The 21317-nt window shown below is 68.2% G+C and overlaps 4 protein-coding genes across 4 annotated transcripts; all 4 read left to right on the top strand.

Annotated features, from left to right (window-relative positions):
* The first annotated feature begins 371 nt into the window (after positions 1 to 371).
* On the top strand, positions 372 to 5686 carry RASSF1 (Ras association domain family member 1). Its single transcript, XM_050904661.1, is given in 7 exon segments — positions 372 to 485; positions 487 to 637; positions 1620 to 1741; positions 4098 to 4202; positions 4282 to 4576; positions 5244 to 5359; positions 5468 to 5686. Coding segments are annotated over 7 exon segments (1050 nt in total). The 3' UTR covers positions 5615 to 5686.
* A 521-nt stretch (positions 5687 to 6207) lies between these two features.
* TUSC2 (tumor suppressor 2, mitochondrial calcium regulator) lies at positions 6208 to 11252 on the top strand. Its single transcript, XM_050904565.1, has 3 exons — positions 6208 to 6359; positions 6679 to 6799; positions 8443 to 11252. Exons 1-3 carry the CDS (start codon positions 6208 to 6210, stop codon positions 8506 to 8508), a joined length of 339 nt encoding a protein of 112 aa, XP_050760522.1. The 3' UTR covers positions 8509 to 11252.
* A 3570-nt stretch (positions 11253 to 14822) lies between these two features.
* On the top strand, positions 14823 to 17063 carry HYAL2 (hyaluronidase 2). Its single transcript, XM_050904574.1, has 3 exons — positions 14823 to 15825; positions 16262 to 16351; positions 16515 to 17063. Exons 1-3 carry the CDS (start codon positions 14899 to 14901, stop codon positions 16911 to 16913), a joined length of 1416 nt encoding a protein of 471 aa, XP_050760531.1. The 5' UTR covers positions 14823 to 14898; the 3' UTR covers positions 16914 to 17063.
* Positions 17064 to 18662: 1599 nt separating this feature from the next.
* On the top strand, positions 18663 to 20390 carry HYAL1 (hyaluronidase 1). The gene is given in 4 exon segments (XM_050904644.1): positions 18663 to 19394; positions 19397 to 19632; positions 19732 to 19821; positions 19911 to 20390. Coding segments are annotated over 4 exon segments (1305 nt in total). The 5' UTR covers positions 18663 to 18733; the 3' UTR covers positions 20229 to 20390.
* Positions 20391 to 21317: the final 927 nt, after the last annotated feature.

The following is a 21317-nucleotide window of genomic DNA, read 5'->3' as shown; positions in this document are numbered from 1 at the left end:
TGGCTGCTTCTCGCCCGCTGCTGGAGGTTCCCACCCCCCCTTCCCCGCTGGGAAACTGAGGCACGAAGCGAGGTTTGCCCCGGTCCTGAGAGAGGTGACGGAGAGAGCGGGGCTGCCGGAGCGGGGCCCCCCTCTTCCCCGGCAGCGGCTCCGGGAGCCTCATCCCCGCCTCCAGCCCGCCCCGCCGAGGCTTGCCGGGACCGGGGGTGGCGGTCGGGACCCCGGGGCGCTGCGCGGCTCCCCCACCCCGCTCCTGCCTCAGTTTCCCCCGCGGTGCCCGGACGGGGCGGCCCCTCCCGGTCCCCGCCCCGGCCCCATCCCCGGTGCCGGCCCCCGCCCCGTCGCCGCTCAGCGCCCGCGGCCGCCGGGCCATGGAGCTCATCGAGCTGCGGGAGCTGCAACCGGAGCCGCGGCCGGGCCGGGGCCGTCTGGAACGGACCAACGCGTTGCGCATCAGCCCGGCCCGCCGGCCCGGCCCGGCCTGGCCCCGGCCCCGGAGCGCACCCCGACCCGCGGCTGACGGCGACACCGGGCGCCGGGCACCGGTTCGAGCCCCGGCGCCGCGGGCTCCACACCTGGTGCGACCTCTGCGGGGACTTCGTCTGGGGCGGCGGCAGGAAGAGCCTCCAGTGCCGCCGTGAGTACCGCGCCGCGCCCCGGCCTCCCGCCACCAGGCACCCCCCCCCCGGGCATCCCACCACCGGGCACCCTTCCCGGGCATCACACCACCGGGCACCCCTCTTGGGCACCGGGCATCCCACCACCGGACACCCCCACCACCGGGCCTCCCGCCACCGGGAACTCCCACTGGGCACAGGGCATCCCGCCACCGGGCACCGGGTGTCCCACCACTGGGCACGGGTATCCTGGCACCAGGCACCCACACCAGGCACTGAGCATCCCAGTACTGGGCACTGCCACCAGGTACCATGCATCCCAGTACTGGTCACCCGCACTGGGCACGGGCATCTTGGTACCGATTACCCCCATCGAGCACCAGGCATCCTGGTACCAGGCACCCCCACTGAGTACTGGGCATCCCCGTACTGGGCACCCGCACTGGGCACTGGGCCTCTGGGCACCAGGCACCGCCACTGGGCACCAGACATCCCAGTACTGGGCACACGCACTGGGCACTGGGCAGCCCCATACCGAATACCCCCACCAGGCACCACACATCCCAGTACCAGGCACCCGCACTGGGCACCAGGCGTCCCAGCATCGGGCACCTGCACTGGCTACTGGGCATCCCGGTACTGGGCACCCACACCAGCCAGGCCCTAGGCAGCCTGGTACCAATTACCCCCACCAGGTACCGGGCATCCTGATACCAGGCACCGGGCACCAGGCATTCCAGTACCGGGCACTGGGTGTCCCAGCCATCAACGCCGGCCAGCCCAGGCAGGGAGCACGGGCACCGTGGTACCGGCCAGCAGCTTAGCACAACACCGTGTCCCACGTGGGTGCTGCCCCGGCACCGGCGCAGCATGGGCAGGCAGCCAGCACCGGGCACCACGCACCAGCCCTTTCCCCACCAGGCACCAGTACCCTCCCCGCACAGTTGCTGACCCTGACACCCAGGGCCATGGTCGTGACACTGGTGCTGTCCCCGTCCCCAGACTGCAGCTTCACCTGCCACTACCGGTGCCGGGCTCTGGTGCGGCTGGACTGCAGCGGCCCCCCAGGCGCTGGCGATGAGGACGATGGCACCGAGCAGGCGCTGGAGAAGGACACCAACGTGGTAGGGCCTGGCCCGTGTCTGTGAGGGAGGGTGCGGGCAGGGGGTGGCCAACCCGGGGGCTGCCTGGGCTGGTGGGGGCTGTGCCGGGCTGTGCCAGGCTGTGCCATGTGAGGCCATGTCATGTCATGCCAGGCTGTGCCGTGCCACGCTGTACAGGCCCGTGCTGTGCCGTGCTGTGCCGAACTGTGCTGAGCTTCGCTGTGCCATGCCAGGCTGTGCTGGCCCTTGCTGGGCTGGGCTGTGTGAGGCCGTGCCATGCCAGGCCGTGCCAAGCCATGCCACGCTGTGCTGTGCCATGCCAGGCTGTGCCGAACCATGCCGTGCCGTGCTGTGCCAGGCTAGGCTGCGCCGAGCCGAGCCGTGCCGGCCTGGGCCGTGCTGTGCCACGCCGGGCTGTGCCGCGCCGCGCCGCGCCGTGCCCATGCCGCGCTGCCCCGCACCCCGCCGTGCCCGGCGGCCGGGCCGTGCTTGCCGGGCCGGGGCACAGGCGGGTCCGGGCGGGCGGCGCCGGGCGCGGGTGAAATCACCGCCGGAAGCGGGACCGCGCCGCGCCGCCCCCGGCTCGCGTCAGCCCCACGGCCGGGGCGGGGCCGGGAGCGGGAGCGGGGCCGGGACGGGGAGCGCGCTGAGCCGGGACCGGGACAGGACCGCGATAGGGACCGGGCTGAGCCGAGCCGGGACAGGAGCGCGATAGGACCGGGCTGAGCCGAGCCGGGACCGGGACGGGGACCGCGACAGGCGCCGGGCGGAGCTGAGCCGGGACAAGGACCGGGAGCGGGCGGAGCCGAGCCGGGATAGGGACCGGCACCGGGCGGAGCCGAGCCGGGACTAGGACCGGGCTGAGCCGAGCCGGGACCGGGAGCGGGCTGAGCCGAGCCGGGAGCGGGCTGAGCCGGGCCCCAGCCCGGGGGCCGGCCGGGCTGGCGCGGGGCCGGGTGTGCCCGTGTGCCCGCGGGGCCGCGGGGCGGGCGGGTCGGGCCGTGGCCGTGGCCGCCGCCGCGTCCGTGCCCGTGCCCGTGCCCGTGGCCGGGGCGGGGGGCGGCGGGGGCGGGGGCTGCGGGGCGGCGGCGGCGCTGGCGCTGCGGCGGGGCGGCGCGGGGGGCACGGGGGGCAGCACGGCGAGCAGCGGCTACTGCAGCCAGGAGGACTCCGACTCCGAGCCCGAGCTCTTCTACACCGCCCGCACCTCCCTCGGCCGCCGCCCGCGCCGCCGCCAGGTCGGTCCCGGGCCGCCGGCCGTGACGTCACGGGGGAACGGGGTGACGTCAGCCGGGGGAGCGCCTCCCCCCCCCCGGGGCTGGGTGCTGGGGGGCAGGCGAGGGTGGGCTTGGTGCGGGGCCAGTTGTCGCCCCGCTGTAGGGAAGACATGGGGTGCAGGCGGTCCTGTCTTGGAGGTGAGCATGGCTCTGCTGTGGGGCGAGCATGGGGGTGAGCATCGCCTTGCTATGGGGCGAGTGTGGGGGCAAGCGTGGCCACGCCATGGGGCAGGGTGGCCCTGTCCGGTTGGATGTGGCGCTGTGGGGCGAGCGAGGCACAGTGGGGTGAGAGGGGCTTTGCTGCCTGGCATGGCCACCCCATGGCCCCCCGGGGCTGGAGCTGCTCCCGGAGGGGGAGAAGGACAGTTTTTGGGGGTGCCAGGGTGAGGCCCCCTGGGGCAGCCTCACAGCTGTCCCCATCCCGCGGGGACCCCAGCAGGGTCCGGCAGTGCCTGCATGCCATGGGGTGGCCGTCAGGGCCGGGAGCCCCGGGTGCTCCCCAGCCCCACAGCGCTGTGGGGACACGTGCAGCTTTGCACGGCAGCTCCATGGCCCCATGTAAATACTCATTAGTGGGTGCCGGCGGTGGGGACGCCGAGCCAGGACGCCTGGGTCCCCTCTTTGTGGGGCCGGCACTTTGAAGCAGGGTGCTGGCGGCATGGGCGGGCTACACCCCCAGCCCGGCCCTCCTGCCCCGAATCCCGGGGTGTCCCCGCAGGCGCCCAGCCTGCCCCGCCGCCCCGGTGCCGGGCTGGCGGCTGCCAGTGCTCTGCCTCAGGGATGTCTCTCTGATCTGGGGAGCCGGGAGGGGACACCCGGCCCCGGGGTGTCCTCGCGGCGGGTTCACCCATCCCTGCAGCCCCAGGGACGAGGGCTGGGGGGGGTGGCCGGTGCCGGTGTCCCCAGAGCAGGGCTGGGGCCACGGTGAGCTCAGCCGCGCTTCCCCGGCACGGCCCAGCTGGGCTGATGCAACCCCGCGCAACCACCCGCGCGTGTGTCAGCCGGTGTTTCAGGGCGGGCTGGGGGGCGGCGGGACGCCGGGGCAGGCGGAGGGGTCCCCCCCAGCCGCAGTGCCGCTCAGCCCAGCTGCTGTCGCGCAGGATGAGCCCGGCGAGTGGGAGAAGGCAGAGCTGGACCAGGCGCAGGTGGAGCAGCGGATCAAGGAATACAACAGCCAGATCAACAGCAACCTCTTCATGAGCCTGGTACGGGGCCGGTGCGGGACCAGGGGGGGTCACGGTGCCCTGCCCTGGCCCCGCTCACCCCCCCACCGGTGTCTCCCAGAACAAGGATGGCTCCTACACCGGCTTCATCAAGGTGCAGCTGAAGCTGGTGCGCCCCGTCTCGGTGCCGGCCACCAAGCGGGTCCCCTCCCTGCAGGCGGGGCGGCCGGGGCCGCGCACCCAGGGGGTGAAGCGCCGCACGTCCTTCTACCTGCCCAAGGGGACCGTCAAGCACCTGCACATCCTCTCGCACACCCGCGCCAGCGAGGTCATCGACGCCCTCCTCCGCAAGTTCACCGTCGTCGACAACCCCCGCAAGTTCGCCCTCTTCGAGAGGTCCGAGAAAGATGAGCAAGGTAGCGCCCCGGGGTGGCCCTGTCCCCGTAGCGGTGGCCGTGACCCTGTGGTGGCAGCTTCCTGGGTGGTGGTGGCCCGGTGGTGGCGATGTCCCCAGGGTAGTGGTGTCCCCTGTGGAGGCAGCATCGCCACGGCGGTGGTGTCCCCCACGGCGGTGGTGTCCCCCATGGCAGCGATGTCCTCCCTGGCAGTGGTCTCCCCATAGCAGCAGCTTCCCCTAGGCAGCAGCATTCCCATGGTGGCAGCATCCTTGTGGCAGCAGTGTTCCCATAGTGGCAGCATCCCTGTTGCAGAGGTATCCTCTTGGTGGCAGCATCCCCAGTGCCTGTGGGGCTGTCCCCCGTGGCAGCAGTGTCCCCGTGGCAGCAGTGTCCCCCATGGCAGTGATGTCCCCATAGTGGCAGCATCCCCATAGTGGCAGCATCCCTGTAGCAGCAGTATCCCCCTTTGGTGGCAGTGTCCCCTGTCACCATGGGCGTGTCCCCCGTGGCAGCAGTGTCCCCTGTGGTGGTGATGTCCCCATAGTGGCAGCATCCTCATGGTAGCAGCATCCCTGTAGCAGCAGTGTCCCCATAGTGGCAGTGATGTCCCCATAGTGGCAGTGTCCCCATGGTGTTGATGTCCCTGTGGCGGTGTCCCCCCTGTGACGCGTGGCTGCCGTTGCAGTGTACCTGCGGAAGCTGGCTGACGAGGAGCAGCCCCTGCGGCTGCGGCTGCTGGCCGGCCCCAGCGAGAAGGTGCTCAGCTTCGTCCTGAAGGAGAACGAGACCGGGGAGGTGAACGTGAGTGCGGGATGGGAAGGGGACTGGCACCCGCACCCGCCGGGGGATGTGGCCGTGGCGGGGGGACACGCCACGTCCCCGTTGCGATGGCAGCCTGTGTGCCCGCAGTGGGACGCCTTCACGCTGCCGGAGCTGCACAACTTCCTGCGCATCCTGCAGCGGGAGGAGGAGGAGCACGTGCGCCGGCTGCGGCACCGCTACGCCCGCTGCCGCCAGAAGATGCAGGAGGCGCTGGCCACGCGCACGCCGGGGTGACCGTGCTGCCCACGCCCGTGGCCAGCCAGCGCACCGGGACCCTCGCCTGCCGGCGGGTGGGGGCACCGGGGAGGGGGGGGTGGAATGGGGCACCCCGGGACCCACCGGGCCGTCACAGCCCCCATGGGGCTGGCCCAGGGAGTGGGGGTCTCCAGGGGGAGCGAGTGTCCCCAGGGGAGCGGGTGTCCCTGGGGGGAAGCAGGGCGTCGAGCACCAATAAAGGCATCTTGGTGACGAGGCCTGGCCTGCGGCAATGTCCTTGGCGGGGAGGCCCGGGGGGCCGGGGCGGGCTGCGGTGGGAAGGCACACGAGGACCCCCGGGTGCCATGGGGCCGGGGGTGCCCGCACGTGGTGGGGGGGCCGCGGCGGGGCTCGAACCCGGGGTTCCCGCCGGCGGGTAGGAGGGCACGCCGCGCGCCGCTGCCACGTGACGCGGGCACCTCCTCCCTCCCGGGTCACGTGCAGGGGGTATCGCCGGCGCCGGAAGTGTCGCAACGCGGCGGCGGCGGCGCGCGCAGGGAGGCGCTCGGTCGGTGTCGCCGGGCGGCTCCGGGCCGCTTCCCCCGCCCCGCCGCGCTCCCGCCGCCCCCGCCATGGGCGCCAGCGGCTCCAAGTCGCGGGGGCTGTGGCCCTTCGCCTCCCCGGCGGGCGGCGGCGGCGGCGCCGAGGGCCCCGGCGGGCAGCAGGCCCTGGCCCGGGCGCGGGCCGCGCGCGCCGCCACCCCCTTCGTCTTCACACGCCGCGGGTGAGAGGCCGGGGGCGGAGGGGCGGTTGCCATGGCAGCCCGGGGAGGCGGGGGGGGGCTCCGCTGTGGGCTCGGTCCAGGCCTGCCCGAGCACCGGCACCGGCATGGCGGGGGGGGGGACAGGCCTTGGCCTTCCGCGGGGTGCCGGAGGACGAGAGGGCAGCCCCCGGCAGCCGCTGAGCCGGCAGCGGGTGGTCGTTGCAGCCCTCACGGGGCTGGTGGTGCCGGCCTGCCCCAGCTCCCTCCCCTGCTCGGGGCGCAGGGAGCCGGCAGCTGTCGGCAGGCGCTTACCTAGCCGCCTCCCCTCTCCTCTCGGCAGCTCCATGTATTACGATGAGGATGGGGATCTCGCCCACGAGTTCTACGAGGAGACCATCGTTACCAAGAATGGGAGGAAGCGTGCCAAGCTGAAGAGGATCCACAAGAACCTGATACCTCAGGTAGCGTGTGGAGAAGGGTAGGGGAAAGTGAGTGCCAAGGCGTCATGGTGACAGCTGAATTCCCAGCTTTGCAGGAGCTCCTGCACATGTGCCTTCTCCCTCGGGGCATCTTCTTGCCGGGAAGGCGAAGGCTTTCTGCTCCCCGCGCCCCAGCTTCTGCCTCAGAGCCATGGCGCCTGTGTGTCCTGGCTCACACCCGTGTCACCTAGTGAGGCTGTGGCAGGAGTTGGAGAGCTGGTGACACCCTGCAGCCCCACTTTCCAGAGAGAAGCGGTGCCCCAGCCCTTTAGAGCTGCCAGGCTGGGGAAGATAGCTCAGCTGGATGTGTGTTGTGGGGTGCAGAGTGCCAGGCAGCCACGCACGGCCATGGCGTCCCATCACTGGCCACCTTCCCCAAGATGCAGGGTGCTGTGCTTGCTCAGCCCATGCCATGTCGCTGCAGAAGGCCAGGCCCTGGCTTCAGGAGCATCAGCGAAAGCCCATCACCCGCTGACGCGAGTGCCCACATTCCCCCCGACCGCTTGATAGTGACAGTGGTGTTGACAGCTATGTGTTTTGCACCTCAGTGCCAAAGTCTCCTCTTAAAATAAGCAACTGGGGTGAAGCCAGGCAGGGGCTGGGACACCAGTTGAGGGTCTCGGTGCAGGAGAAGGATAGCCTGCATGTAGGGAAGCTTCTGGGGGCATAAATGGAGAAAAGGGAGGGTCAAACCGGGGCTGGAGAGAGACCCTGCAGGAGTCTTTCCTGAGTAAGCAGAAAGGCACGGCTCTAGCAAGCGCCTGGGGCAAGCTGTTGATGTGCTCCGAGGGGTGAGCAGCCCCCCGGCGGGATGGGAACCCCTCTGGGCGCTGCACAGGCAGTTATGGGGGAGAAGGACTTGGCACTGCTCCCGAGGCTGGCATTCTCGCAGAGGCAGGCTTGGGCTGTGGGACTGTCTCCTAACCCTCCTTGGCGTGGGTTGAAACTCACCCAGTTAGAAAGCTCAGCTGAGCCGGAAAGAGCAGATACTGGCACCAAATAGCCCTTTGCTAGCCCAGGCTCTTCTCTGGCTCTGTCAGTGCAGGCCCAGCCCCGAGCCCCCACTCCATCCCCAGCCCCCCACCTGCCAGCGGGTCCTCCCAGTGCTGTAACAGGAGAAGGCTTGGACGGAGCATGGGAAAGGCGCCTGTAGCTGGCGTGGAGGGAGCGTGCATTCAGCAGCCTCCCCTCTGGATAGAAAGCTGCTTTTCTTGTGCGCCAGCTGCCCTGGCTGCTTTCTCTCAGAGAGCTCTTTTCATTCTTTTAAATCCCGTGAATGAAAGGTGCCGGATGAAAAGCCCAGACGGCCAATATCTGCCAGTCACGCACCAGCTGCTGCACGGGCAGTGCCTGGCAGAGCAGCTCCCTCCTTTCTCGCCCTGCTGAGCTCCGGACCCGCCGTGTGTGGCGGCCAGCCACACCGCCCTCGGCTCTCCAGGGACGAGTTCGAAGGGCAAAGTGCTTTCGCTTTGCGTGCTGCTGTTCAGGTGTGCCTGGTGCCACGGCGGCTTTATGGACTCCTGTTCCTTGAGGGTGCGGTGTCCTCTGTCGTAAGGGGTGACTCGCGGGGCTCGAGGCTGTTGTTCGGTGGTCTCCTCTGCTCACCGCTCTGTCTCTTCTTTCAGGGCATAGTGAAACTAGAGCACCCTCGCATTCACGTGGATTTCCCGGTGATCATCTGCGAGGTGTGAGTCGCCAGATGTTGCTCCCGCGGGCGGGAGGCCCTGCCCCACCGCCCCCAGCCTCACCAGGCGAGGCTGCGTCGTGTTCCCACCCGAGGAGGACGCTGGGCGCGTGGCGGGGACGGCGGCTGGCCCCTCGCCCGGAGGTGAGGCGGGACAGGGCAGGCCGGGCTGGGCTTGGCTAGCGCTCCTCACAGGAGATGGGTGACCTTGTGCAACGACTGCTTAAAAACATCCTCGCTTGAGTCAGAAGACTAAAATACCTTTTGTAGCCTCTAGCCGACGTTTGATGGGTAACTGGAACTGCAAACGAGCTGCTGTATTTGAGCTGTTAAAGGGAGAGCGAGCCTGCACTTCTCACCAGAGAAAATCCCCTGCTTCTCAGGTATGCGGCCCAGGGAGAGCCAGGGCAAGGTATCGCGTCTGCCTGGGGCCCTGAGATCCCTCAGGCCGGGAGGTTAGATGGCCAGTGTTGCGGCGTGTCGCTTGACACGGGTGTTGTGTGATGCTCCCCTGGATGGGTCCATTGATGGAGGATAAACGGGGCAGGCCAAGGGGGGGCTGGTCTCGAAGCACATCCAGCTGGCTGCTGCGCTCCTCTTGGGGAGGGAACGGAGATCAGATGCTGCGATCTTGGACCTTGGTCTCTTCCCCACGTGTGTTTCCTTGCTTATGCCGGCTCTGGGGAGGTTGGCTTCACTGCTGCCTGCCGTCCCTCTGCCCGCAGGAGATCTCTGCAGTCCGTGGCCACTGCTGGCGGCAGCAAGGTCCCCAGCTCTGCAGTGGACTTGCTTTCCCCGTTAGCAAGCTGGCTCCCGCTGAGCGTCGTCCCTTGCCCGCTGTGGGGCCAGGCTGCTGGGCAAGGCGTCTCCTCGTAATGTCCTTGCCCCCCCGCTGCCATCTTGAACGTACCTCCCGGTGGGGTGGGCCTTGACAGGGCCAAGCAAGAAGGAAATAATCTCTTCCCTCCCTGTCCCCTGAAAACAATCGGTTGGTGTGCCTGCCCCGGCTTGGAAATCTCCCTGGCGATGTGAACCACGGTTCCTCCCATGTCCCAGCTGGTGGCAGGAGGAGAAACGCGATGCACTTTAAAGGGAGGCTTTCTGCTCTGTCTCGGAAGGTCCTGCTCTTTTCTCCTCTTTCCTCCCGCTTGAGAAGGTCGAGGTCGCCTTGGCAGCACTGAAAAACCTCTCACCCCTGCGTGCGGGCCCTGGGGCACCGAGCCAGCTGCTGCAGGGCCGGGGAAAGGCCTGACCCGTGCCGCCCCTCGCCAGCACTGGGAGCCACTGCCTCCCTGCTCGGCTGCCCCGGGACCGAGCGGGCGGAGGAGGACCAGCTGCGGGGCAGTGGGCACAGCTTTAAACTGGGTCAGAGCCTGCTCCCCGCAGCAGCCAGCTCGGCTTTCCTCCTCTTTCGTTCCAGAACTTATTTACTTTCTAAGCACTTCAGACGTTCGCTACCTCGATTTTTAATTTAAGCCGCTGGCACTTGGCTGCCAGCCCTGTCGGTGTCTACGTTGGATGTATCCATCCCCGCGCCCACCGAGAGCTGCCTGGGCGCGGGGCCACATTCCTGGCTTTGGGGAGATAACAGTGGCGTGGCTGTTGCCGTCTTCCTGTCACCACCTCTTCCCTCCACGTCCCCCCACCTGCTGTTCCCATCGACAGGAGCGAGCACGGAGGGTGAAACACAGAGGGTGAAGGGGCTGTGCTGGCTGCCGCCGGGCAGGGAAGCAGGAGGGCAGGGCTCTGGCAGGGAGCTCGTCTACACTGTGATGCTGGGCGCTTCTTTCGACATCTTTTGTTCTCCTGCTTGCTTGAAAGAGTCTTGTCTTAAAACAATCCCCCGCTGAAGTGTTTCTTATTCGCACCACCTGCTCTCGAGTTTCTCCTGGGCCAGATCTCCCTGGGAAGGGCGTCCCTTGGGCTCTGCAGGAGAGCAGGAGCTGCTGTCCCCAGGAAGAGGAGAGAAAGCCGTGGCCGGGCTGGCTGTGCCACCTTGCCCCACTGCTGTCCGAGGGCGCGGGAAGCTGCACCGAACCCTCCTCGGGCGTGGTGGGAGGCGGAGGAGGAGCGGGGAGGGGGCTGGTGCCATTTTCCTTCCCAACAGGGAGCCCCTCACCTGGCTACCAGCCAAAAATCTGCTGACAAGGCAGGGCCCGAACCCCCGAGGAGGCAGAGACCAAGACTGGCTTAGCAAGGATGCTTTTGTCCTCCCTGACAGGCTGCCCCGCCTTCCCCCAGGGCATCAAACATGCTTCCCCCCCAAAAAAACATGCCTTCTCCCACCCTCCTCGTGCCACCGGAGTGGCAGCAAACCTCCACAGGCTGCCAACAAGCTGTGTCCTGCCCCGCTTCTTCCCAGGCTGGTCCCCCCCACAGCCAGCCCCCGGGCCCCCTCTCTTCCGCCAGCCTCCAGCCCTCCTGCAGCAGCAGGGCCTTGGGAGAACCTGGAGGGATCTTAAAAATGTGAAGGTCGCTGTAAATAGTATCTGTGTCCACTGTGGTGTTGGAGCAAGCAAAAAAAAAAGGAAGGTTTTCCTTTCGTTTTTGGGTTTGGTTTTTTTTATGATTTCTGTGCGATGTCGTGCTTTCCCGTGTGGATGTATAGCCGAACCGTACTGACCAACACTAGGCTCCTTGCTCCTGTAGCGTGTGGGTAGAACCCGTGGGTTTGGGAAATGTACGCTATTTATGGTCTTCCTCCCAGTGCATCTGTCCACTTTTGTTAAATTTCAATAAAATTATTTGTAGAGCCCGCAAGTGCAAGAGCTGTCTTACTGGGGAGAGCGGGTGGGCGAGCGGCTGTGCCCCTGTGCGGAGGGAGGGAGGAGATGCTGGAGAGCAGAGGGGAGGTGGGCTTTGCCGTGCTGGTCTGTTTGCCGCCGGCACTTTGAGCCCCCTGTTTTTTCGGGAGGGGGGTGTTTGTGCACACGTGGCTGAACTGGTGGTGAAGGAGGCATGCGTCACGGCCACTTCCAGGTGCTCCAGTGTGGCACATGGCGCTGGCAGGAGTTGGTGGCTTTGTCGGGCTGCGACTCTGCTCCTAGCTGCCGTGACATCCTTTAAGTATGTAACTAAAATGTGTTTATATAAACAGATGTAATTTTCTTGTTCAGCCCAATAGGGTTGGAGCTCAGGCCCCTCTCCCCTCCCATGTGGGAAGGGAGGTCTGGAGGGACCCGGGAGGCAGCAAGGGACCCGGGCGTCGTGGGCAGCCCAGCCTCAAGCCGACCTCTTCCCGGCAGGGGAGGATCTGCCTCTCTGCTCCTCCACCGCCTGCCCTGCCAAATCAGGGCCTCATTAATCACCGGGGCCTGATGACTTTCTCGAACCCGGTGTGACTGTCCGTGGGGTGAGCGTGATCTCACTTTGTGCCCCCCGTCCTGTCCCCGGTCAGCCCTGCAAATGTTTTCCTGCGGCCGCCGCCACCTCTCATCATTTCCTCCACGCAAGCCGGCTCGGAAACGAGCTGCTGACGAAAGCTGTAATGAGAGTGAGTGGTGCGGCGTGTCCTGCCAGCGCTTCGGCTTGCGGGGGATGGGGCTCCGGGACTTTTGCCCATTGATCCGCAGGAGCCCCAGGAGGGACGGATCGTGGTGGCCTCGAGGGGGACTGGGTGGCTGCGCAGGGCATTACTGCTCGGCGAGGTTAAACAAGGCGGTGGCTGTGGCTCGCCAGCCCCGTGAGCATCTCCGTGTCCGCCGGGGCCACCCCAGTCCCCCTCCTGCCGCCCGTGGAGCAGGGCAGGGCCGGGCCTGCAGCCTGCAGCCCGCAGCCTGGGGTGGAGGCGGGTGCCGACCTCCCCTCCTAGCCCTGCGGCTGCTCCGTCCCGAAGCCGAGCTCCTCTCGCACCTTGCCCGGACCTGTCTGGCATGAGCGGATGTGACTAACGCCCCGTTATCCGGCATCCCTGAGGGATTCGCAGCCGCCCGGCTGCCCACATGGAGCAGCTCACCTGCTCGGCTCACCCCGGCTGCTGCCCACCTCCGCCGCCCCGTGCCCCTCTCTGCTCTCGTGCCCGGCTGGGAACGGCTTAAAATCATCTCACGCTCAGCGGGGCGAGATGGAGGAAGGGAGGCTGGATCTGTCCAGCTGCCCCCTCCCAAAATCCAGGGTCTTCCCTGTGGGAAGGGAGGAGAGAAACGGAGGCAGGTGATGCCAAGCCCTCCTGCAGGGACGGCAGCGAGAAGCTGTGTTGTGTTGCGGACTTCCAGCCCTCCTGGCAGTGGAAAGCTGTGACCCCTCCGGCCACCCCGCTGCCGGCAGGGCTGCTAACCTTTGGCGCATGAGGCCACAGAGAATGGAAAATTTTAGGCATTTCTGCTGCCGGCGAAGGGAGCCTGTTTACTGCCCGGAGGGGAAGGGCAGTGCCCGCTGGAGCTGGGATTTCTTGGCTCCCCACAATCCCTCCCGAGGGTTTTTGGCAGCCAACACCCACCCAGTGGCCGACCTTCTCTGCCCCTCTCCCGGCCGGTGCCTGGCGTTGCCCGCAGGCCAGTCCGAGCCATGGGGTGCAGCCCGGATTCAGAGTGGCCGGCCTGGACACTGTGCCCGTCCCCAATGGTACCATCACCTTCTCGGGAGCTTTGCCACGAAAGCTGACACCCAAGTGGGTCCTGCTAACCGGAGCCATCTGCGGGTGCCCGCAGCCCTGGGCTTGGCACCGCCGGCACCGGGGGCCGGCACCGAACAACGCCAGGCTCGGCGCTCCCACCCGCTCCCTGGGGAGCTGGCGGGCGGCTGGGGAGCGCTTCCGCAGATTCAGCCCTGCTTCCTTCCCCCGCCGGCCCCGGCACACCCTCGCACTCTGGCCCCGGTGCTTCCTCCGCGGGGGCACCCCGATGGCCCCCAGCCTGCCGGGGCCAGCCCTGGCCAGAGCAGGCAGAGGACAGGCAGGACATGGGGACTGCCACATGGCTGGTCCCTGAGCCCTGCCTGTCCTGCTGCCCAGCTGGGGGGACCCGCCAGAGCCTCGGCGGCACCCCGGGAAGGAAGCCCCCCCAGCCCTGCTGTCCCTGTGGCCCCCCTTGTCCCCCCCCCGGGCAGGAAACCCGCGGGGCCGTGGCTGAGTCAGCAGCACCGACTGCCCCGGCCCCGCACAGGACGTCCTGCCCGGCACGGCACCGCCCCGGGGACGGCACTGCCCCGGGGACACCACTTTTCGGGGGTCACCGCTGTTCTGGGGTCACCACCACCCTGGGGACACCACCATTCTGGGACACCACCATTCTGGGGTTGCCACCGCTCTGGGGTCACCACCATTTTGGGGACAACATGATGCTGGGGACATCATCCTGGGGTCGCCACTGTTCTGGGGTCACCACTGTTCCAGGGTCACCACCATCCTGGGGTCACCACCATTTTGGAGTGACCATGATCCTGGGGACACTACCGTTTTGGGGTCACCACCATTTTGGGGACACCATGATCCTGGGGTCACCACCACGCTGGGGACACCACCATTTTGGGGTCACCACCACTTTAGGGTCACCACCACCCTGGGGTCACCCCTGTTCTGGGGTCGCCACCGTTCGGGGGACACCCCCCCCCCCCCCCCCCCCCCGCCCCGCCGAGCGCCGCAGCCCCGCGCGCCTCCCCCTCGCCCCGCGGCGCCCCCTGCCGGCACCCCCGCGGCCCCGCCCCGCCCCCTTCCGCCGTGCGGGAGGCGGGGCCTCCCGGGCCGTACCAAGCGCGGCGGGACGGGGGGGTGGGGGGGCGGGGTGAAGCGCCTTGCCCGGTGCCGCGGCCCCACCGAGGTGTGTGGGGGTAGGGGGGGAGTGGGGGGTCCGCCGCCAGTCTGCGCTACCGGGGCCTCGCGATGGTCCGCGCCGCCACCCCGGCGCGCCGCGGGCGGGCGGGGCCGAGAGGGGCGGGGAGGTGGCGCCCCCGCGGGTGGTGCGCGCCGGGGAGGTTTAAAGCGGGCGGCGGGGGGAGGCGCCGCCGGTGGGAGCCCGTGGCGGGGGATGGCGTGAGCCGCTGTGAGAGCCGGGCGGGGGAGCGGAGCGGAGCGGAGCGGGACGGGCGGGGAGCGGGGCCGCGGGGGGCCGCGCCCCGGCGCTTTGTGTGCCGGCCTCGGACAAAGGCGGCGCCGCGCCTGCAGCCGGGGGAGCGGCGGGGACCGAGGCCGGGAGCGAGGGAGAGCGGCGGGGGGACCGGGAGCGGCAGCGGGAGCGGGCGCAGCCGCTTGGGACCGGGATTCCCGGGAACCAGCCCGCCGGGGGCTCTGCCCGCACCCCCGCGGGACCCCTCTGCCCCGGGCGGGGGCTGTGGGGAGAGGGCTTGGGCAGGGTCTGCCTTGGGGGGGTGCGGGCAGAGCCGCCCCCTGCCTGCACCCCCTGCCTGCACCCCCCTCCGGATCCCCGCTCTCCCCGCTGCCCCCAGGCCCCCGTTGGGCAGGATGCGCGGGGGCTGTGCGGCAGCGGCGGTTGTGCCCTGGCTGGCCCTGCTGGCCCTGGCCCGGCAGCCCCCCGAGAAGCCATCGGCCGCCCCCCTCCTCACCCGCCGGCCCTTCCTGGTGGCCTGGAACGTGCCCACCCAGGACTGCAAGCCCCGCTTCCAGGTGTCCCTCGACTTCAGCCTCTTTGACCTGCAGGCCTCCCCCAACGAGGGCTTCGTGGGGCAGAACCTCACCATCTTCTACAAGGAGCGCCTGGGGCTCTACCCCTACTACACCAGCCAGCACGTGGCCGTCAACAGCGGCGTCCCCCAAAACAGCAGCCTGTCCCAGCACCTCGCCCGCCTCCAGGAGGGCATCAGCAAGTACATCCGCTCGCCCACCAAGGAGGGGCTGGCCGTCATCGACTGGGAGGAGTGGCGGCCCATCTGGGCTCGCAACTGGAAGCCCAAGGACATCTACCGGGAGGTGTCGCAGCAGCTGGTGTACCAGCGGCAGCCCACCTGGTCCCCCGAGGAGGTGAACAAGCAGGCGGTGTTCGAGTTCGAGTCGGCCGCCCGGCAGTTCATGGTGAGCACCCTGCGCGTGGCCAAGAGCTTCCGACCCAAGCAGCTCTGGGGGTTCTACCTCTTCCCCGACTGCTACAACCATGACTACAGCAAGAACAAGGAGAGCTACACCGGGCAGTGCCCAGACGTGGAGAAGACGCGCAACGACCAGCTGGCGTGGCTCTGGAAGGAGAGCACGGCCCTCTACCCCTCCATCTACCTCGACCTGCTGCTGGCCTCCACCCCCAACAGCCGCAAGTTCGTGCGGGCGCGGGTGATGGAGGCCATGCGCATCTCGCAGCAGCACCACGACGGCTACTCCCTGCCCGTCTTTGTCTACACCCGGCCCACCTACATCCGCAAGCTGGACGTGCTCAGCCAGGTAGGGCTGTGCCACTGGGACATCCTCGTCCCGGGCGTCTGGTGGGGTCAGCCGGGGTGGTCCCCCTGCCCGTGTCCCGTCTCGTTCCCCTGGAGCAGGGTGGCTCTGGAGGCCGGTGTCCGCCCTCAGGGTGCTATCATGGTCACCATCATCAGGGAGGTGCCTGGGAGGTGCCGCAGGACTCCTGGGTCCCAGCAGGCGGGACCCCGGGCTCCGTGAGCCCTCGGTCCCGGTGCTGTGCTGGCCTAGCCCCTGCGGAGGAGGGCAGTGGTGGGGAGCCTTGTCCCCAAGGAGCTGGGACAGTCCCCTCTTCCTCGTGGCCTGGAGCAGAGACGGGCTCTTCCTGACCCCACGGCAGGCTCTTTGGGGAGCACCGTGTCAGGAGTGTGGGTGCTGTGTGGGGTCTGTGGGCACTAACAGGGCTCTGTCCCCACAGCCGGACCTGATCTCCACCATCGGAGAGAGCGCGGCACTGGGTGCAGCCGGGGCCATTTTCTGGGGCGACGCGGACTACACCAAAAACCGGGTAGGTTTGGGGTCAGCATGCTTCTGGGGAGGTAGAGGATGGGTGGGGGGTCACCTGCCCCCAGAGGGGACCAGTGGCTCAGGGCTAGGGTGTCCTCTCCATCTGGGGTGCTTCTCTCCCTGGAGCAGCCCAGCATGCCCCTGATGCCCCCCCTTTCCCCCAGGACTCGTGCCAGATCATCAAGAACTACCTGGAGGGGGACCTGGGCCGCTACATCGTGAATGTCACGACGGCGGCACAGCTCTGCAGCACGGCGCTGTGCCACGGCCGGGGCCGCTGCCTGCGCCAGGACAGCACCGCCGATGTCTTCCTCCACCTCAACTCCACCAGCTTCCAGCTGCGGCGCCGGGATAGGGACCACCCCCAGCGCCCCCTCTTCTGGGCCGAGGGCCAGCTGTCCTCTGCTGACACCCTCTTCCTACGGACCCACTTCCACTGCCACTGCTACCAGGGCTGGCAGGGCAGCGACTGCCAGGTGCCCGCTGGCCCCCGCAGTGATGCCCCTGACCCCCTGGCACCGCTGGGACTTTGGGTGCTGTTGCTGCTTGCAAGCTGGTGCTAACCCCCCTGGACTGAGCTGGCCCCCCCAGCACCCCCTTTCTGTGGCAGTAGAGGGGAACCTATTTAAGATATCCTTACCTTGCCTGTGAGGCAGCTCGTTATGGGGGGCTGCCCCTTACTGTGGGGGGAGAGCTGTGTGGTTGCGCCACGTCTGCCCTCCCTGCTGTGGGGCAGGTGCCCCCATGGGGATGGGGGGGGGGGGGGGGGGGGAGGGCCTCTCCTGTTGTAAGGAGAGGGATGGGGGCAAAGGGGGCATGGGGGCAGGGAGTGGGTGCTGTGTGGTGCTGAGCCCCTGTGCGGTGCCCCACACCGAAGTGCTTTACCTCGAATAAAGCTGGGCGGAGTGTGAGTGGGGTGTGGGCTGATTTGGGGGGGTGGGGGGCATAGGTCAGCCTACTCTTGCGTAAGCCTACTCACAGACGTAGCCTCGCTGGGCTGGGCTGGGTGCACGGGTGTGCAGTTCGGGGGAGACGGTGCGCAGGAGTTGGCTCTTCCCCCGTGGTGCCGCTGCCGCGCCGGGTGGGAGCCGCGGGATGCAGCCACGGCCGGGCCACCCACGTGGAGGCTGCCGCGGGACCGCCCCGGGCTCTCCTAGGCCACGCCTCTTGCCCCAGGCTCCGCCCAGGCCGCGCCTCCGGCCGGGCTCCGCCCACGGGCTGCCAACGGGCTTCCCCCGGCGTGGCCACACCCCCGGGCTGCCGTGGCCCCGCCTCCCGCCGCAGACACGCGTTCGGCCCCGCCCCGCGGAGCGTGGGCCGTGGGCACGGCAGGATCCGGGCTGAGGGAGCGGAGCCCCCCCCCCCGGGACCGGGACAGCCGCGTGGGGACACCGTCCTGTGCGCCACGGCCGGGGGTGGGTACAGCCCTGCGGGGGCCGGGGACGCCCCTGTGCCGCGAGCGTCCCTGAACGCCGCTGTCCTGTGCCACGAGTGTCCGCGAGCGGTGCCCTCGCGTGGCGCCTGTCCTCGTGCCGCAGCGTCCCCGGCGCAGCCCTGTTCTGCCTTTGCCCGTGCCCTTGCAGCCGCTCCCGGCGCTGCCCCGTCCTCGGGGTGCCCGTGGGCACGGCACGGCCCGGCCCGCGGTGCCAGGACGCCCGACCCTGCGTGGCACAGCCATCATCCTGCCCCCCCCCCCCCCCCCCCCCCCCCCCCCCCCCCCCCCCCCCGGCTGCTGTGCGTGGCCCCAGACGGTGCCCTCCTGTGTCTGCTGTCCCCACGCGTGTGTGGCCCCCAGCGGTGCCCTCCTGTGGCTCCTGTCCCCGTGCCTGAGCGTCCCCAGACGGTGCCCTCCTGTGCCGCCACCGCTCCCCGCGCTGTGTCCTGCCAGGCCCTGCCCCACGCTGTGAGCTTCCTCCCAGCAGTGCCCTCCTCCTGCCGTCTAATGGCCGAGGCTCTGCACTTCCCCAGCGGCGCCCGCCCGGCGCAGCCCGTGTCTGTCACCACGACCTTGGCCCCCCCACCCCGTCTGTGTCTGTTTGTCTTTCCAGCCCAGCTCATCGCTGGCCCGTCACCCGGTGTTGACTCTGCGCATTCCTCCCCAGCCGGGCCCGCCGCCGCCGCCAGTTGTTAACCGGGGCTGGCACGCTGCTGTCCCCTCACCAGGGCCGCCGTGCTGGGCTCCGGCTGCTGCTAACTTTGGGGTCTTCGCGTGAGGAGGTGGGAGAGGTGACCCTGGGTGACTGGCACCGCTCGGGGACGGGGGTGTGGATTAATGCCGGCCCCAGCTTGGGCTCGGGATAAAAGCGTTGAGGTCTGCCCAGGTCTCAGCACGTCTCGGCTCTCCCCAGGCAGCTCCGGGACCCATCCTGCGCCTGCCGGCACCATGGCATCGGGGTGGTCCTGCTGGGTCCTCCTGCTGCTTCTGCCCGCCCCGGCCTGTGCCGGGGGGCCTGGCCCTGTCCTCGTCAACCGCCCCTTCATCACCGTCTGGAACATCCCCACTGAGCGCTGCACCAAGAAGTACAATGTCACCCTCAACCTGGAGGTCTTCGATGTGTTGGCCAACGACCAGCAGTCCTTCATCGGGCAGGACATCACCCTCTTCTACAGCAAGGAGCTGGGGCTCCTCCCCTACTACACATCTGAGGGGGTGCCGGTGAACAGCGGGCTCCCCCAAAATGCCAGCCTGCAGGCCCACCTCCACCAGGCCACCCGGGACATTGAGGTCATCCTTCCCAGCCCTGCCTATGGCGGGCTGGCCGTCATCGACTGGGAGAAGTGGCGCCCGCTGTGGATCCGCAACTGGGCCTCCATGGACATCTACCAGCAGAAGTCGGAGGAGCTGGTGCGGCAGCAGCACCCGCAGTGGCCCCCCGAGCTGGTGAAGGAGACGGCCAAGCAGCAGTTTGAGCAGGGTGCCCGCAACTTCATGGAGCAGACCCTGCGGCTGGGCGAGACCCTCCGTCCCAATGGCTACTGGGGTTTCTATGGGTTCCCCAACTGCTACAACGACGACTTCGACAGCCTGCCCTACACCGGGACGTGCCCGTGCTGGAGCAGCAGAGGAACAAGGAGCTGCGGTGGCTCTGGGAGAGCAGCCGGGCGCTCTACCCCAGCATCTACCTGCCCCCCTGCTTCAACAGCACCAGCAAGGCGCTCGCCTATGTCCGGCCGCGCGTGGCCGAGGCTTTCGCCGTCCAGCGCGGCGTCCTCGACCGCGGCATCCCCGTCCTGCCCTACTCCCAGATCGCCTTCGACCACACTGTCGACTTCCTCTCCCAGGTGATGGGGACGTGGGGACGGTGGGCACCTCTCGGGCTGATGGGGAGGCAGCGCGGGGGCTTTGGGCCGCGTTGACTTCTCCTCTCCCCTTGGCTGCAGGAGGACCTGATGAACACCATCGGGGAGAGCGCGGCTCAGGGCGCCGCCGGCATCGTCCTCTGGGGCAGCCTCAACTACAGCACCTCCAAGGTGAGTGCGGCGGGCGGCACCGCGCCACCGCCCGCGGGGACCCCCCGTTCCCCGGCCGCGCAGGGCTGTGACACCGCGTGCCATTGCAGGAGATGTGCCTGAGGCTGAAGGACTACGTGGAGGGGCCCCTGGGCCACTACGTCGTCAACGTGACGGCCAGCGCCGATCTGTGCAGCCAGAGCCTGTGCTCCGGCCAGGGCCGCTGCGTGCGCCAGGAGAACAAGCGGGGCTTCCTCCACCTCGACCCCTTCCGCTTCGCCATCGACCTGCAAGCCGGCAAGCCCTGGCTGGTGGCCCAGAGCCTGGAGTCCGGGGACGACGTCTCCCGGCTGGCCGAGGAGTTCAGCTGCCAGTGCTATGACAAGTGGCAGGGACCCCGCTGCGACACTCAGGGCTTCGCCGAGTGACCTCCCCGCCCCGTGCCGGGGACACCGGGGCGGGCAGGGTGACACCACCCCACACCCCAGCACCTTCGCCGTGGGGTTGGGAACCTGACCGCGAGGCTGCTAATAAAACCGGTAGGCACCCGCAAGCGTCTCCTTGGCTTCTGCTGTGGCACGTTTTGGGGTGGGAGGGTCCCCCAGGGACACTGGTGGTGTCTTGCGATGCTGCCAAGGGCTGTGCGTCGGGCCAGGGGGTCTGGGAGTGTAATGCCTCAGAGAAGGCAGAAAAGAAGAGGAAAATGTATGGGGAAAGACATAGGAAGGGGGATAATGGGGGAAGAGGAGGAGAAAAGGGGGAGCGGTGGGGAGCGGCCAGAGAGCGGAGGCGATAGGGGTGAAAAGATGTGCCTGTGCGGCTGTAGCTGGGGGAGTGCAGGCCCCCCAGCTCCCCACCGGGCACAGAGGGTGTGAAACCAGTGCCCCCACTTTGCTTTTCTCCTGGATGACTAGATGCAAACCAGTTCAGCCCTTGACTTCTGTGACCCAGGCTGCTGACTCAGCAATCCCTATGTTAAAGCGATCAGGAGAAGGCACGAGATGAAACACTGCTTCCCCAGTCCAGCTTAGATGAAGATGTTGGCATCCTCATCTGGATGTTCAGCTGGGGATGGGGGAATCACACGCTCAGCTCTCTGATCTTAGGCCCTAACTAAGGAAATCTCTCCGTGATGGGACTGTGCTGCGTAGCACTGCATGTTTAGAAATGGTTCAACTGGTGGCAGATCAGTTGCTTCTGCTTAGTGTTTGGGTGGTGAAAGAGGAACTCATCCTGGCTTTGTGCTGGGCAAAGAGGACAGGGCAACTGGAAAAGGTTTCTTGTTCCAACACTTTATTACCAACTCTTCTAAGCTACCTTTCTTACCAACTCTATTAAGCTCTTATCTATTAAAAATGCTATTAATTAGACGCTACGGACTTGCTGCCAACTCTCTGTGCTCTCTCTAGTTTGTGCCGCGCTGGGGTCCAACGGCATCACCTGCATCTGCAGGGTTGGGGCTGCAGGTGCAGGTGGGGCAGTGGGGCACTGTTGGCCTTTGGCCGTGGGGTGGCCTT

Source organism: Gymnogyps californianus, chromosome 13, assembly GCF_018139145.2.
Source record: "Gymnogyps californianus isolate 813 chromosome 13, ASM1813914v2, whole genome shotgun sequence".
NCBI classification, from domain to species: Eukaryota; Metazoa; Chordata; class Aves; order Accipitriformes; family Cathartidae; genus Gymnogyps; species Gymnogyps californianus.
The sequence above is the reverse complement of the archived record's forward strand: the minus strand, read 5'-3'. Positions and strand labels throughout refer to the sequence as shown.